Source organism: Microtus ochrogaster, unplaced genomic scaffold (assembly GCF_000317375.1).
Source record: "Microtus ochrogaster isolate Prairie Vole_2 unplaced genomic scaffold, MicOch1.0 UNK33, whole genome shotgun sequence".
NCBI classification, from domain to species: Eukaryota; Metazoa; Chordata; class Mammalia; order Rodentia; family Cricetidae; genus Microtus; species Microtus ochrogaster.
In genome coordinates this window covers 318547-335975 of record NW_004949131.1, presented here as the reverse complement: position 1 = coordinate 335975, position 17429 = coordinate 318547, and the positions used below count along the sequence as shown (strand labels likewise).

Sequence of the window (17429 nt, the reverse complement as noted above, 5' to 3'; positions counted from 1 at the left end):
CCTTCGCACACTACCTCATGGTCGTGCCTCCGGGTGTTTACATCCTCCCACAGCCACCTGTCAGAAATCTGTTTCAACTCCCCCCGCTTAGCTTACATTCCTCCACCTCTAAGGCTCCTATCCTGCCTCTCTGATGAGGACAGCTTTTCATCCTCCAAAGGGTGAGACACACTTGCATAACTGTGCTCCGGGTCTCACAATAGCTCTTCAGCGTGTGTTACGCCTGTTCTACAGGTAGGGGTTCCAAGGCTCCAGAAGGGTGACATGTTTTCTAATTTGTTGTGATTACCAATAATAATTAGCAATACTAATTGCCTAACACAGTTAGCAGAGGATAGATAACCAGGAGGGGGGGGGGTTTGTTTAAATACAGGGGCCTGTGTATGCTATGCAAATTCCCTGTGACTATGCTTCTTCATTCCCCTCCTTCCCAGCCCTGTTTTGTCTTCATGTTGAGACAGGGTCTCACTTTGTCAATCAGGTAGATGGATGTGGAGTTTACCAACTAACCCAGGCCAGCCTCGAACTTACAACCCTCCTATCTCAGTCTCTGGTGTGCTGTGATTGATTATAAGTGTGAGCTACCATGTGCGGCCGTCTAATGACTTTTGGTAAGATATTCTCTCCCCCAGTTAAACTGTCAGAGCCCAAGGGGACTCTCACTTGCTCTTGTTCACGCCTCCAGGCCCTGCTCCAAACACAACACTGTTACATGACAGCTCTCGGGGTTTTCTGAGACTGACCGACCTCCTGACTACCTTCCACACACCGTCACCCTCCGCCCTCCACCGACTTCTCTCCTCGCAGTTACCCATGAGCCACGGCAAGGAAGGGGCTCCCATGAGTGCAGCCTCTGCTGCTCTTCCCAGCTGGCCTCAGCTCGCCTCAGCTGGCTTCCCCCATGGTGCAGGCTGTGGGAAGAAAAGCGCTTACTCCGTCTTCACAGCAACTGCTTCGGGTGGTTTCTGTTCCTTGCCAGGCTCTCATCTGTGTGGCTCCCCACACGCTCTCTCTTCCTTCTCTGAGCCTCTCTGCTCGGTCCCTCTTAGTCATCATCACTTCGCTGTTCCAAACACCTGGTGAGGCCCAGCGCAGGAACATTGTGAGGTTAATCAAAGTCAGAGGAGGGCGAGAAATCACGCCGCCGGCACAGGGCTCACAGGGCTCCAAGTGGGGACTGCGGGAGAGACAGCGGATCTAAATATTTAGGAAACAGTGACGCGCTCCTTCTCTGTGTTGAATGTGACTTGCAAATGTGGCTTTGTCATCCCACCTCCTCTCATCAAGCTGCCACTTGCAGGAGAGAGAAAGAGTGCATCTGGCCTCGCTGTGCCTGAGCGCTGTTTGAAGCTGAGGCAGGAATCCTTCGTCATCAGCGCAGTGACACAGGGGTCCCTGGGGAGGTCCCCTTGGTATTTAGGGGAGCCCAATTTCCTGTGTTCTAAGGTTCAGGTCTCATTTTTAAACCTGGCTAATCCCAAGAGCCTTTTCAAATTGCCCTATCCCAGAACCCAGGGATTAGAATTCCTGAGGGAAGAATTAGGAATCTATTTTTAAAATAGATCCTGGGGCTGGGGAGGTAATGCCAGGCAATAAAGTACAGCTTGTGCATGAAATGAGGACCTGAATCGGGTCCCCAAAACCCATGTGAGACAGTTGGGCATGATGGAATGTGCTAATAATCCCAGTACCAGGGAGACAAAGGACCCTGGAATTCATTGGCTGGCCAGCCTGGTCTGCATGTCACGTTCCAGGCCAGTGAGATAGCCTTGTCTCCCCAAACAAAGTTGACCAATCCAGAAGAATGATAACACAAGGCTGATCTCTGCCTCCAACACACACACACACCACACACACACACACACACACACACACACACACACACACACACACACGACAGAGAGAGACAGACAGAGAAAGAGAGAGTGTTTGTGTGTGTGTGTGGTGGACACGTTGGGAAACCATCTTGAAGGTCAACTAGTTTGGGAAACCTTTAGTCTAAATACCTCTGAATGTTTTGTTCTAACTCAGTCACTTGAGCAAGGTAGGATCACCAACATCTTCGTTTCAAGCTACTTAAGGTCTTCACAGTTAAGATCAAAGTTACTGCCTTCTGGAGCAAGGCGCTGAAATGAGTCTTATCAGAAATACTTGACATGTCTTGACTCTGAACTTGGTGGTGAGATTAGATGTAATTCTCAGTGCAGGTCTAACCTGAGCTAACTCTATGCTCTGCAGGTAAAGGAAGTGCATTCTTCATGATTGGCTCACACCACTATTGTTCACAATGATGTTGGTTTTGCTCATAATTTTGAGTCTAGCTGTACATTCCATAAACTATGTCTCCTGTGGAATGACTTGATATAAATTATGTGTTCTGAAATATTAAACCAGAACCACAAATTAAAACCATGCTATCTGGAGAATTAAAGAAGCTATTCCGGGCTTTCAAGTGGATTTAGAGAGGCTAAGGGAAGAGTACAGAAGGGTTTGAAGTTATTGCACACAAAGTTGACCAAGGACTGTGATCTTGGGGATGATTTTACATACTAAAATCTACTGCCTCTTTTGGCCCACAGACTTCCATATTCTTTCTATATATAAATGATCTGTTGAAGGTTTTGTCTTGCCACCCTTTGGCTGTGAAAATGTCAGTGTACCTTTCTGGGACAAATGCCTACTGCCCAGAGGGAGCATACGCATTTGTAAGTCTCCAAATTTAATTTCTGGAGGTTTTTTTCAGGTTCCATAAAGGAAAAAGAAAAATGAGCACATTTACTATGGCTAAGAAATAATCTTTCCTAAGCACTGCAGTCTAAATGACAGCACACACTGGTAGTAGTTGGCAGCTTTACAGTATTACTTAATTCACTGACCTCAATATCCCGTCTTTAATATCAAAACTGTAAAAAGAGGAAGCGTGATATGCATTCTTGGCCTCACACAAGCTCCATCCTGTCTCCTAAAATGAGACAAATGGTCCTAACACACTTGCATGCCAGAAGAGGGGAGTCTGTATCATTCTAGAAAACTTCACATGTTAGCATTGTGTGTGTGTGTGCACAGCAGAGGGTGCATATTCATGTGTGTGCAAATGTACATGTAAGTACATATGTGTGAGCATGAGTGTGGAGGCCAGAAGGTCAGTTACTGTCCTCACATGTGACTCTGCCTCCTGGTGCTGGGTTAGCAGGTACATTTCACTGCTCCCCCTACCATATGTGGGTGCTAAGGATCCTACTTTGGTTCCTCACTCTCGTACACAAGCGCTACAGCACCCAAGCTGTCTCTCAGCCCACTGTGGTCCTCTTTTTCACTGTTGCTGTCCTTACTGACTGCCTGTGAGGAGCCCAGGGCACATGCTTCCCTGTTTCCAACAGAGCTTGAAGTACTTGCTTCCCTTTTATAGACTTTTCCATAGCAAGAGAAGACTGGTTTGGTGCTCAGCATCTTGGTGGATCTGACAGCTGCTTCTTTTAGACGGGGAGAGGAGGGAAGGAACTCGATTGAAGGTCTCTTCCCTTAAGAGTGAGTGCCCAGCCCAGGGTGACTGAAGGAAACGCCCCCATCTCCCTCCTGTGGCCTGACCCCAGACAGTGTTCCTCAATTTACTAGGACACAGGGGTGAGCCCCTGTGGTGTCTGCAGCAGGAGAGCCTGTATAAGCCCCAGGGGCTGTCTTCATTTGGCTAGTAGACTGGGCCCAAGTGAATTTAACTGCCTGCATTGTTCAGAAGGTAGACCTTTATCTTAATGTCTGAACTTCAACTTCTCTTTAAAATTTAGAGTTTTTTAAAATGTTGCATTTAAGAAGAAAGTTCTGTCTTGCTGTTAAGCCTTGGCTGGCACCATCCTTACCTCCCTGTCTACCATGAGATCTCTGTTACTTATAAGCTCCTGGAAGGGACAGAGTAGGAGCCAGTGTGATTGTGCTCATATGACTAACTGTGGGTTTGGAGGAATATAGAATGTTTCTTATATAAAAGTACAAAATATTGAACATAGGAGATCTACGTGTTTCAATAAAAAAAAAACAATGCCTGTTTTTTTTATGGAAGTAAAGGATTCCCTGGGCTTAATATGTGAAGCAGCTAGCTAAAAGGAATTTAACTCTAAATACCATTATAAGTCACACTCAGCCCTGTGGGCACATGCATTCATTCATGACTTATGCTCAGTCTGAGAAACCTTCATCGCTACCTTCCTGGAGTAATTCGTTGCTCATGCTAAGGCTCTCAGGCAGCCTGCAGAATCTCCTGTTCTGTTTCCCTAGCTCCCTTCATCCTCACATAACTGAAAGCAGCCTTGCTTCTTTGTTATCTCATTACTTCAACACATGCGGTGCAGTCAGGACTTTCTTTGTTTCCTGAATCCTCTGCTTTACGTGTCAGGCCCATTTAAAGATGAGAAAATTGTAGCCCAGCTAAGTAAGTCTCTCAAGGTCATCCAGCAATGCCAGTTAAGTGACAGGTCTTCCTCCCTTAGTGTCTCCAAGTCAGTCTTGCTTCTGGTGCTTTGTGCGGATTACTATGTAATGCAATGACCTTAGCTTTTGTCACAGTTGAGATGGAATGTCCATAGCAAGAATAATCTCTTCATGTCTGTTCACTGCTTGGGGATACTATTGATTATTGAAAGGATGTCTGTATAAATTACCTTTGACTATTTGTGATGAAAATACCTGGCAGAAACAACTCAGGGGAGGAATTACTTTAGCTTAGGGCAGTGGCTCTCAACCTTCCTAATGCTGAAATCTTTTAATACAGTTAGTTCCTCGTTGTAAAGGAAGTTGCTCATTGTAATGGAAATTTCTGTCCCACCCAGTCCCACAGCCATTCAGTCCCAAAGAAACACACAAGGGTTTATATTAATTATAAACTCTTTAGCCTATTAGCTCAGGCTTACTGTTAACTAGCTCTGACAACTTAAATTAACCCATAAATCTTGTCTGTGTTTAGCCACATGGCTTGGTACCTTTTATTAGTAAGTCATTCTCATCTTGCTTCCTCTGTATCTGGCTAGTGACTGTGTCTCTGCCTTTCCTCCTCCCAGAATTTTTTAGGCTGGTTGCCCCACCTATACTTACTGTCTGGCTACTAGCCAATCAGTGTCTAATTAAACCAATACGAGTGACAAATCTTCACAGTGTACAAAAACATTATCACATATCACACAGCACCTCATGTTGTGGTTTTCCCCAACCATAAAATTATTTTTGTTTCTAATTCCTAACTGTAATGTTGCTTTATGAATCATAAGGTGCTCTCTGATGGTCTTTGTGGGGTTGTGACTCACGGGTTGAGAACTGCTGTCCTAGGGATTTGGCTAATTCCAGACAGGAAAGGGAGGTAGAATGACTCTCACCGTGGCTGTGGGAATGTGAAGCAGAAGCGGTTCACACTGAAGTGGACCAGAACGTAAAGAGAGTGGCTGAAGTTAAGGACCAGGCTCTAACTTTCCAGGGCCTACCACCAGTGATTTACTTCAGCCAGCTAGACCAAGCCTCCTAAAAGCTGCAGCAATAGCCTTGGAGTACAGCACCACCAACTGGTGACCAAACATATAAACCCCAAGTCTGGCCACCATCACACCATCTAATGGATTTTTTCTTAGTGACAGATATTGTTTGTGTTGTTGGAAAAAATACATATACACATATATATACATGTATGTATACACACACACACATTTCTGTTTATACAGGCAGAAATAAATGCACTAGCTATCCTTCAAAGCTCATTTGTAAGCAGTTAGCTGCAAGAGAGCACTGTCCTCTTCCATTTTAGGGTGAAATAAGCCCCCTCTTTCTCCACATAATTTTGGTCACTTTTTTTTTGGGTAGGAGGCTGTTGGTGACATCTGACCTGGTCAGTCACACCTGGAATTCTACTGTGTGGTAACAGTTGACAGATCACATTGAGCCCTTCCCAAACCACAGTGAGCAGGCCCTGGAGTAATGACTTTGTATGTGTTGTGTAAATCTCCACAGCGAGCATATCTGAAACTGTGTTTACCCTTTGTATGAAGAATAAATCCAATCATTTGCCCATGTCCTCTTCTGAGGACAGAGAGATAGGCCCTTTTCTGGCTCCTCAGGCCCAAGTTATAGGTCCCTTCTGTCCACTCTCCCACCCATAAGGAACTAGGTTCAAAGGAAGGTTTATCTGTGTGCCAATTCTCCCTTCATTATCTTCTCTGAGAGCCCTCCTAGCCATGTCTATTACCAACTCCGTCAGACCTGCCTTCTACATGGCCCTTATTTAGCCCCAACTCCCTACTGGCCCAGTCATTATCTTTCCTTGTTTTGGAAAATATTTTGAAGCTCAACTGAAATACAGTCCGTTGTCATCACTCACAGCAATTATATTCTATAAAATGACCATGAACATTGAATTAGTGACTACGGAATCATTTCTCTTAAGGGAAACACAGCAAGCAGTTCCCAGTAGCCTCTCCCATTCTTTTGCCTTATGATTATTACACAGCCTTGTTTTATGAGCATTTCTGTTTAAAGACATTTTCTTTCATACACACTATCGACTCATTAATATTAAACTCAGAGTCAACAGCCCTATAGCATGAGCCTGAACAGAGCTTGAATGGTTTATGTACTCTCTCTGCCAGGCACATGTCAGCTCCCAGCCCTACCCCCCAGAGCTAAGGAACACGAGAAGAAATGTCAGCACTGTTCTTGGGAGCCTTTCTAATAGGAAGTCAGCAAAATACACAGTACAAGGTAGTACATGGGAAGGACACGTGTGTGGTATGAGAGCAGAAACAGGGCTGACACTTTCCGGTCCATCTACACTGCATAAGTTGACTGAACTATCTACAAGTCAGAGTGCCCGCATGGTGGATGGAAGCTTTTGGGTGGCTCTTTCAGTTGGAATTCTTTGCCTGGTGTCTGTTTTCTAGTTGTCAGCACTGTTTCTAAGGAGAAAGGGTACTCTTGCTCATCTGGTGGGAAAACAAGTAATTGCAACTTTCCTAAATTCTTTGGTCGGTTCTACTTTTGGTGAATTCTGATCAAATCTGTCATCTGATGACTTCTCCACTCATCAGAATCTTTTATAATCATTGTTCTACACTCAGATCACCTCTCTCAGCTGTCAGATCTGAGAGCACATGTGGTCTAACTCACTTCATTTAGCATGGCAGTCTCTAATTTTGTCGATTTGGTGGCAAATAACAGGATTTCATTTTCCGTTATGATTAATACTTCATTGTTCCTGTAAGAGAAATGTAGTGTATTTTCCCTATTTGTTTTGATGAGTACCTAGGATGATTCTGCATCTTAAGTGTTGTGTATACTGCCACAGTAAGTATGGGTATGCAAGTATGTCTTTATATTCTGATTTCATATAACTAGCAACATCACATAGTAGGTCTATTTTATATTCTGATTTTATATAACTAGCTGAACCATATAGTAGGTTTATTTTAGCTTTTTCAGAAACCATAATATCATTTTCTCTAACTGTACTTATTAATTTGCATTTCTACCAGAAGTGTTAGTTCCTTCTTTCCCATGCCCTCACCAGCATTTGTTACTTATTTTTTTTAATATATTATTCATTCTAATTGTACTGAGACAGTATCTCATTGTAGTTGTGATTTGTATTTTCCTAATGGCTGATTGATTGATGCTTTTCATATATTTTTTGGGCCATTCTTATTTTTTTCCTTGAGAAAGTAATGTGGGAAGTCCTTCTGTATATGTGTTGCTTTCATTGGTTAATGAATAAAGCTTTTTTAGCCAGTGGCTTGGCAGAATAGAGCTAGGTGGGAAAACTAAACTGAATGCTGTGAGAAAGAAGGCAGAGTCAGAGAAAAGTCATGTAGCTGCCTGCAGGAGACAGATGCCTCTGCCAAAGCTCACCTGAACCTTGCCAGTAAGCCACAGCCATGTGGTGGTACACAGATTAATAGAAGTGGGTTAATTTAAGATATAAAAGCTAGCTAACAATATGCTTAAGCTATTGGCCAAACAGTATTGTAAATAATATATTTTCTGTGTGATTATTTCAAGTCAGGGTGGTCAGGAAACAAACTAGTGGCCTCCCCAAACAAGAAGGGTCTATTTTGATCCAGTCATCTGCCCATTTATAATTGTATCACTCTGTCAGGTGACTCTTTCTCCCTTCTATAGACTGCCTCCCTTGCTATGTTGAGTTTTGATTGCTGTGTGGAGCTTTCTAATGTAATGTCACTCCATTCTGTTTGCTTTTCTTTTCTGTGCTTGTAGGATGCTATGTAGAAAACCATTGTCTCTAAAGAGTGTCTTGCAATATTTCCCATTTCATTTAAGTGTTTGCAGGGTTTGGGATTTTACGTTCAGGTTGCTGCTATATTTTAAGTTATGTTTATAAGTGATGAGATAAAGGGATGTAGTTTTCAATCCTGTGCATATGCTTATCCAGTTTCTTCAATGTTCTTGTTCTTTCTCTAGCTTATATATCTGATGCTTTTGTCAAGGACTAGTTGACTGTAGAAATGTGGACTTAGCTCTGGGTTCTCTGTTCTGTTTCATTGGTCCATGTGTCTCTGTTTGTTCCAGCACCATGCTGTTTTATTTACTATGGCTCTATAATAGATACTAAAGTATTATAATGTCTTCTATTTATTTACTTATTGGCAATTGAACCTCACCCTTCTGGCCCATTCTCCAGGGACCAGCCTCTTCTATGGCTGTCAGAGGTCTACTTACTGCCCGAGCCAGGAGGTGAATGGTTCTAGTGTTTACTTATTCCAAGGTGTTAAACCTATAGTCTGAAGCTCTAGACTTCCTGACTTTATCTACAGGGACTGTCTCAGAACCAGAATAGTCAAAGTAGATTATTTTTCTTTTACTATGAATTTTTTTACTGTTAAAGCCCTCTTATTTCTTAGGCATTCACTCCAGAAACTAATCATTATCCTCAAAGATTTTAAATTACTCCCCAAGGAACCATACTGATATAGTTAATATTTCCTACTGCATGGTTGAAAAGTATCTTCAAGGACTGGTGAGAAGCTCAGATGGAAAAGATGCTTGCCACCTTTTTTTCTGATGACCTGAGTTCCATTTCTCTGGATCCACATAGTCCTGTCACCTCCATACATGTCACATGTGGTACATGCTTGTACCACAAGCAGTCCCTGCCATGCACATACATATAAAATCAATTAAATATGATTTAATAAAACAGCTACTGATAGAATCTAATTATGACTCCCCATGTATTCAAAGTAACACAAGTGATCCAAGAGACTCAACTTAGAAGCCGTCCTTAGAACAGCAAGTAACTTCAGATCAGTCACAAAAAGAATATACAGAAATCAATCATTCCCATGTCAAAGTAATTAGAGAATAAAATGGTAACAGGAAATCTATCACAGTGGCAAAAGATACATGTAAAATGCCTACAAATTTACTTGATAAGACAATAGGATGTAAATGAAGAAAAAACATTGTGAAATTCCATCAAAGGACTTAAATCAATATGAATTTTGAATAAATAGTATACAAGATGATGTCTACTGTTGGGATAGCCCTGGGAAACTCATATGGTCACAAAATTCTGAGATTTGCTGACTCAATTGTTTCTATGTTAGCTCACTAATTGCTTTATTCCTTATATTGGGAAGCATCGCTTGCTTCTTCAAAAACCACTAAGCATTTCTATAGATGACTAAGAGGTTTATGTTCTCCTTGATCAAAGTTAACTACAATTATTTTCTGATCTCCTATTACTTGATCATCTATACATTCATTTGCCCCCTGTTTTCTGGCTATTTACTGAGTGTTTACCATGCCCTAAGTACTCTTATAGATGTCCACTACCCATTGCTTATGGCTGCTGGCAGCGGGGTGGCCCTTGGCTCAGAACGTGATCTTCTGTCTCAACTGTCCCTGTGAAGTCCTAGTAGTAATGGGCTATTTTATGAAGGTGTATCCTAAGGTTTCAAGGATGCTCTTCATGGATGAGCACTGTAGGAGAAGGAATGCAGAGTGAGCCTGTTAGTAAAGATAGTGCGAAACAAGAAGCAGAGGAAAGCTAAAGTTCACGGGCTTCCCCTGAGGGCCATTTTTCATCCCGTCCTTGATCTTTCAGCCTCACCCGCCAGCATGTTTTGGAATTGCCTCTTCCTGTGTTTTTAACCACCTCCTGTTTTATCACATCAGCCTCTGCCATTGCTGAACCTCTTCTATAACCCATCTCTCCAATACTAATACTTAGAGGCTCAAGTATCTTTATTTAATTTTAACTAAAGGCAATTTAATGATCTCTGTCTCTCTTTCTTCCTCTTAGGGGTGTATTATCTTTATTTGCCTAACTGAGGACATCACTAAGTTGTTGTCGTCCTGAAAAGATAACTTCTCACTCTTTGGAAGACATTCTGATATCCACAGTGGCACATTTTAAAATATTTTCCTTTTCCTTTACTGCATTGGAATTTTGAAGATAAAGTCTTTTCTAAGCAAATAAATCTCCCACTATAATCCCTATAAAGTTAATACATTGAAATCATCTAAACACCAATAAGACAAATATCAAAAACAATGATAATAGAAAAGTAACTATACTATGGTTTAATATAAACACCACTCCAATGGTAGAATGAGAAAACAGAAATTGAAAGTATCACAAAGTCTAGAAACTCATCTAAGAATAGAAAGGCATTGAGAAAATAAAGAATGCAATATAAAATACTATATAAATATAAATACAAGAGAAAAATACAGAGAAATATTTTGCAACAAGAGACCAAAAAAGGTCTTTCTAACCATGGGGAAATGAGCGGCATTCTTAATAAATTTGTTTTTTAAATGTGTTATGTCCCACACACGAGTAAAGCTCAAAAGCACTGTGCTAAGTAAAAAGTGCCCGGTACAGATGTCATGTATTATGTGATCAATTATATTTATGTGAACCTAGAATAGGCAACTCTAAAGGGCCACCAGTAGATTAGTGGTCATCAGTGAAGCAGACAAGTGTTTAACAATGAGTAGTGGATATAGTAATGAAATGTTCTGGGATAGGTAGTGACAATGGGCGAGCAGCTTTTTAAAAAAATTATTGCTTGAGAATTTCATATTTGCATATAATGTGGTTTTGTCAGCTCCATCCCCAAACTCCTTCTGCTGTAACCCCTCCCGTATCCCTCCTACCACTTTTTCCTCTCCCGGGGAGTGTATGCTTTCTTTAACCCATTTACTTCACTTAGTACTGCCAGTATCTACACATGTGTAAGGTCATCCGCTGGAGCATGGACGACCTATCAGGTTGAATCCCTGAAGAAACTGGCTCTCCTTTCCCCAGCAGTCATCAGGGGGACTTTGTGAGCCCTTCCCCATAAGTGCTACTATTTGGGTTGGCTTGATCTTGTACAGGTCTTGTGAGTGCAGTCACTGCCACTGTGGGTGCTTGGGTACAACAGCATTGCATTCTTTACACCTTGAAAACACTGTTTTGGGTCAGTCTCCCATTATCTCTGCTTCTTATGATCTCTCTGCCCCCCTCTTCCGCAGTGATCCCTGTGCCTTGAGGGGAGAGGGTATGATACAGATTTCCCATTTAGGACGGAGCACTCCACGATCTTTTATTTTCTGCACATCGATCAGTCACGTGTCTCTGTATCAGTCACCACCTGCTGCCCATGGAAGCTCTCTGATGAGGGTTCACAGCTAGTCACGTACATTAAAGGCAGGATTTTATGATATATCAATTACGTCTCAATTTTTAAAAGATATTAAGGCAAGCTAGTTCTACTTGGGTGTTATAAGAAAATGAAAACCCAGTATGCTGGTAAAGAATGTCAAAGATTATAAATTCTAACTTTTTAAGATAAATGACTGTTAAGCATATAAAGTACAAATTAAAGCGATAAGATGTAGTATTTACCTGGAGGCACGAAAGGAAATTGTACGTTTCCATTCTTGGGTAGAATGTAGTCTAAATGGTTATTCTATGATACTGGTTCGCAAGAGAAAATTTATGGTTTCTCCAAAGCCTTTTATTGTCTCCGCATTTTCATTTCTAGGAACTTCTCCTAAATAAATATTTGCTACCTAAATGGCAGGTAGTAAATTTCGTTGACACAGCAGCATGTGTCTGCTGCCAGGAGGGAAAGTCAGAGTGATGGTATATAAAACACCGCAGACATATGGAGTGCATGTGGAAACCCAGAGAGGTGCTGCTCTCCAGAGTCTGAGGAACTGCCTCGTATTGGCAGGATCATGTCATTTGTGTTTTCTTAGTCATTCTTATCCATATTTTCAGTTAACTGTGATTTCTAAAAACTCCCTAAAAGTATCCTTTATAATAATAAATTATTTGTTTTTTTTATTTTTAAGTGTTATTTATTTTATTATGCTATTTTGTTTGAAACAAGGCCATAGTGTGCAGCTCAGGCTAGCCTTGAACTCTTCCCTCCCCCTGCTTCTATCTTCTGGGTGCCAGAATGACAAGCATGCGCCACCATGCCCAGCTAACAATTCATTTTGCAGCCCGCATTTTCAATGTGAGAAATCTTTCTTGTTTTGGTTTAGTAAACCCCTCAGCAGAAAAGAGATTAGAAAAGACAAAGACCTTTGTTCTTCTTCTAAGACCAGATCGGTGATCTCAACCTTCCTGATGCTGTGACCCTTTAATACAGTTCCTCATGTTCTGCAGACCCCCAAACACAGAATTTTTTTGCTACTTCATAACTGTAATTTTTCTACTGTTATGAATCATAATGTAAATATCTGTGTTTCTGGTGGTCATAGGCAACCCCTGTAAAGGGATTGCTCAATCACCCCCCAGAGGTCGTGACCCACAGGTTAAGAACCACTAGACTAGAGTGTCATGAGTGCTATAAAAATCCTTCAAAGCCAGGTTCTCACTCTCTGCCCATGGGGTTGTCTTCATGCCCATGGGGGTGTTAATATGGCTCAGGGATTTGGTCAGTGGTAATGGTCTAACATAGAACATTATAAATTTAACTGTTTTTAAGATTTTTCTATTTCAAGTAGAGCTCTGTATGTACTGCCATGCTCACACCCAAATGGAATTCTTCTAATTGGGAATGTGTGGCCCTTGATGTAACAGTTTCTTCTCCCGTTTTCCTAGACAGAATCATGAATAAACTGGAGGACAAGCAGGACCAGATGATACCATGAAGAGAAGTTTACAGGCCCTCTATTGCCAACTGTTAAGTAAGTTCATGCCGCATTCATTCTTTACCCGGAATGTGCCAAAGTTGTCACTTGCTGAGTGCCAGGATCTTGGTGGAGGAATACTAGGGTTGGGTCGTTTCCCGTCTGCTTCGTCTACATAAGCCACCAAGCATCAAGTCGCTCTTATGTCTTAAGCATCCGTCATACTGTAGACGTCATTATAATTCTAGTGTGACTTAGTTCAAAATGCACATCAAAAACATAATCATTCTTTGTTCTGTGGTACAACATAAAGTGTTGCCGCATGATCTTGTGTTGATTCCTCATGAGTAAAAACTGGTTGGTGGATTGTATTTTCTCGATTTCTGGAACCTGATAGGCTTTGGGGACCACACAGCCTTTTGCTTGGAGTTTGGTGTGTAGATATGCGTGATTCTCGAATAGTAAGTGGGATCAATGTGGTTTCTTGGGTTTTATGGCAGAATATGAATATGACTTACCGTGTGTTGCTCATGCGCTTTTGGGTTATGTCATAAAGAACTGTTAATGATCGTACTGGGGGTGGGAATAGCTACTGAGTTGAATGGAAAACCCAGAGCAGTCCATGGGTTTTTTTTTTGTTTTTTTTTTTATTCTTTTTTTTAAATTTTATTTATTTATTAAAGATTTCTGTCTCTTCCCCGCCACCGCCTCCCATTTCCCTCCCCCTCCCCCAATTAAGCCCCCCCCCTCAGCCTGAAAAGCAATCAGGGTTCCCTGTCCTGTGGGAAGTCCAAGGAACCCCCACCTCCATCCAGGTCTAGCAAGTGAGCATCCAAACTGCCTAGGCTCCCACAAAGCCAGTGCGTGCAGTAGGATCAGAAACCCATTGCCATTGTTCTTGAGTTCTATTCCTTTGAATATTCAAGAAGCATGCAGTCCATGTTTTTGATGCTCTGGAGATCTCACTTGACACAACAGACACTGGCCACTCTGAGTCAGAGCGAAGCCACTGCGTTGGAAACCTTGAGGATGGAGCACATTGTGTCTGTAGAGGCTGGTGGGGAGGCGGATGGAAGACAGGGCTTTCCTAAACCAAGCAGCGCCTGACTTTTGCTGAGTGGATAAAATGAATCAAATAAAAACGATTGAGATGCAAATCACTAGGCAGTCAGCCCACAGAGTTTCCAGCCCAGGTTAGATTGCTGTAGCCCGCAAAGCTCTTTGTCTGCACATAGTTTGGGGCCAAGCGTTTTAATTGGCTCATTTCATCTGCTGAATTCTAATCCCAGAAGCTCATAAGGCTAGTTCAGCCTGCTGGAAAGTTGCCAGGCGGTATGGGGACCTTCTTCTGTTCTTTTTCTGTTTCCTATGGGACCATAGTTCTCTTTCTCTCTAACTCTCTTTGTCCCCCCTTCTCCCTCTTCCCCTCCCCCTCACTTTATAAAAAACTTATTTGTTAGAGGGGGGCTTTACAGATTGAAGAGGCTATGCCATAAAGACATGAGTTAGTCTACCTTGATGGAAAAAGAGACCTGTGAAAGATAGGCTCTCCCTGCCCCATCAACACGTGTTACATCTCAAATAGGGACGGTAGGCTGCAGGAGAATTGGGGCACTGCAAAACAGCATAGCAGATTTGAGAGGTAGGAAAACGTTTGAGGAATCCCCTGTGCTGATTGTGTGTCTCATGTCTGCCTATTACTTAAAGCCATGTATTATCTGAAAGGCATTAGATAAATTATTTCTGCCATTCAGAGTTAGGCCCAATGCTGCACAGTGTCTGTTCTTCTAAACTGTAAAAGCTGGAGGGGTCAGACATCACCTGGACTGCTATAGGCACCAATGGTCCATGTTTGCAGAGATGCCAAGAGAATTTGGTAGTTAGGAGGTAGGTCATAACCATCACTAACCCCCCCCCCATTATTGACATGCATAATAACTCATATATGCTATTGGCATCCAGTTGTTAAGTGTGGTAGTGTGAATGTAATTGACCCCCATAATCTTATAGGGAGTGGCACTACTAGGAGGTGTGGCTTTGTTGGAGTGGGTATGGCCTCGTTGGAGGAAGTGTGTCACTGTGGGGACGGGCTTTGAGGTTTCCTGTGCTCAGAATACAGCCCAGCGTCTTGAGTTGACTTCCCATTGCCTGCAAGATGTAGAATTCTCAACTATTCCTCCAACACCACACCTGGCTTTTACGTGGGTTCTGGGGATCCAAACTCAGGTCCTCATGCACCCACAAGTGCCTCTTCCTCAGGCTAGTCCAGTCTGGAGCTCGGATCATAATGGGGCTCCATAAGTATTTGATTTTATGATCGTTCTCCATAAACATCTAAGATATCATTAATGTAAGATGCACTGTTATTGTGTGAGCCACTAAGAAAATGTTGCCTAAGCTTTCACATGCTGTCAATTAAACCTCGCCCTGTGGAACAGGTGCATGGGTAACATGCATAATTAGTAGCTGGACTGTGGGTAATATAGTCCTCAAGCCTTAGCCACTCCGTTCTCCCTCAGGGCCAAGCCTCAGCAAGGCCATCCATAGTCCAGGCTTCCACTTCCGGTGGGTCCTTTGAAAGCTGGGGAGGGATCCGAAAAACTGTGGCATCACACACTGAAGTTGGCTTGTGTATTCTGTCTTCGTGTTTGCTTCGCCTGACAAGTGAGGGGAAATCTTCCCTTAGACTAAAGTCGGGAAAGTGATGTAAATTGTAACAGGCACGACCTTTGGGTACAAACAACCACTGACCCTAAATCTCGCCTTTCTGATGTTACAGGCAACCATACAGCTACTGAGGGGCATTCCCAAGGTTGGGAGAGAGGGAGCTTCACCCCTCATCCTTTGCAAAGGATGACACTGCCACCGTCTGGTCCTCACCGCCGTGGAGTGTGGCAGTGCTGGATTCTGGATAAAGAATGAATGAGTTCAAATTCTGGCTCTTCTAATTATTGGGATCAATTTCCAAACAAAACATAGCAATTAGAGCATACTTCCATGGCTTAACAGCTGCTGGGCCCCTCTCCCCGGGGCTTTGCCCGCCCAGCAGCTGATAAGTCTTGACCCTATTAGTGACTGCTATGGGAACATGTTGCAACTTGGGTTTCTATTTCTTCCTGGCTTCGTGCTGAGTGTTTGTTTGCTTACTTTTTTTAAAAAAAATTAAACATTGGAGGCCAGATAGTTTTCCCTTCGTGAAAAGATTCGCAAGGACTCTCTAGGGATAGGACAGGTCTCTGTATCTCTGCAGTCATTCACATACATTTGAGGTGGAAATGCTATCCAGTGTGACCCTTAGCATACACGGTCTTTAAAGGGCTCCTAATTGGTTTAATGCCTTTTATATTGCAGGTTGTGATTCCTAAATTTATTCAAGTAAACGGTTCCTTTCTGCCAATGAAATCTTAAGATATTTTTCCACTGTCAGCAATGTCAGTAAAGACTGGAAAATAGCTTTATGCCTTTGACTGCCTCTCACCGTAGAATTGCAAGGGAATATCCGAGAAAAGTTTTCAGAACCCTGTTGACTCTAGTAAGTAAATCCAGTCTTCTATATGAAAGACCCTCTGCTAAAATCTATGGGAGGAGAAAATGTAGGGTTTGGATGTAGAGGATGTGCTCTGAGCTCTCCCCTATCCTCTGAGCAACTATATAACCTCACAAAGTGCTTTCTCAACTGCGATGCCCAGATGAAAAGTATAATATCTACCTTGATATAGACTCATGAGACATAAATTAAAAGAGCATAAAACATTCCAGTGTTATGAAATGCCCTTCAAATATGAGCTGTTGCATTGTCAGCAAACGGTAATATTTAGTAAATAACCTTTATTTGCTTAGCAATCTTATTTTAAAGAAAGGAGAGAGATAGTCTATATTACTCGTCTAGATGCCAGCTCAGATGGGTCCCCCTCACCCTCACTCTACATAAAGTACATAAATTGAGGAGATATATAGATAGATGATAGATAGATAGATAGATAGATAGATAGATAGATAGATAGATAGATAGATAGATATCTCTTTGTTTGACAACATTGTTAAAATTTTGGAATTTTCTTCTGTAAAAGAGAAGGTTAAGCAGGGTTGGTTTTGTTGTCATTTTTCAATTTAAAAAGACATTTTCCCCATCAATTCTATATTCATTTGTAATTGACCTCAGAGTTTTCAGAGACATGAGTCACTGGCTATACTAATGTGTGGTAGATATTAGAGATTCTTGAGAGCAGAACCTATGAATCTTCCAAACCCAAGACCCATTGGCTCTGCAGCCTCTCCATCCAGTCCCTCCCCTCCTCCTCTGTTTT

At 42.2% G+C, this 17429-nt stretch overlaps 1 protein-coding gene across 3 annotated transcripts in view; it reads left to right on the top strand.

Moving 5' to 3' along the window:
• Tmem108 (transmembrane protein 108) overlaps positions 1-17429 on the top strand; it is a 423034-nt gene that overhangs the window by 284978 nt on the left and 120627 nt on the right. For 2 of the 3 annotated variants that reach the window (XM_026789945.1, XM_013354232.2), the window contains exon 3: positions 13094-13179. In XM_026789945.1, coding sequence (XP_026645746.1) covers positions 13140-13179 — 40 coding nt within the window. In that variant the 5' untranslated portion in view covers positions 13094-13139. The remainder of the gene's footprint in view (positions 1-13093; positions 13180-17429) is intronic. The other variant, XM_026789944.1, reaches the window with a different exon arrangement.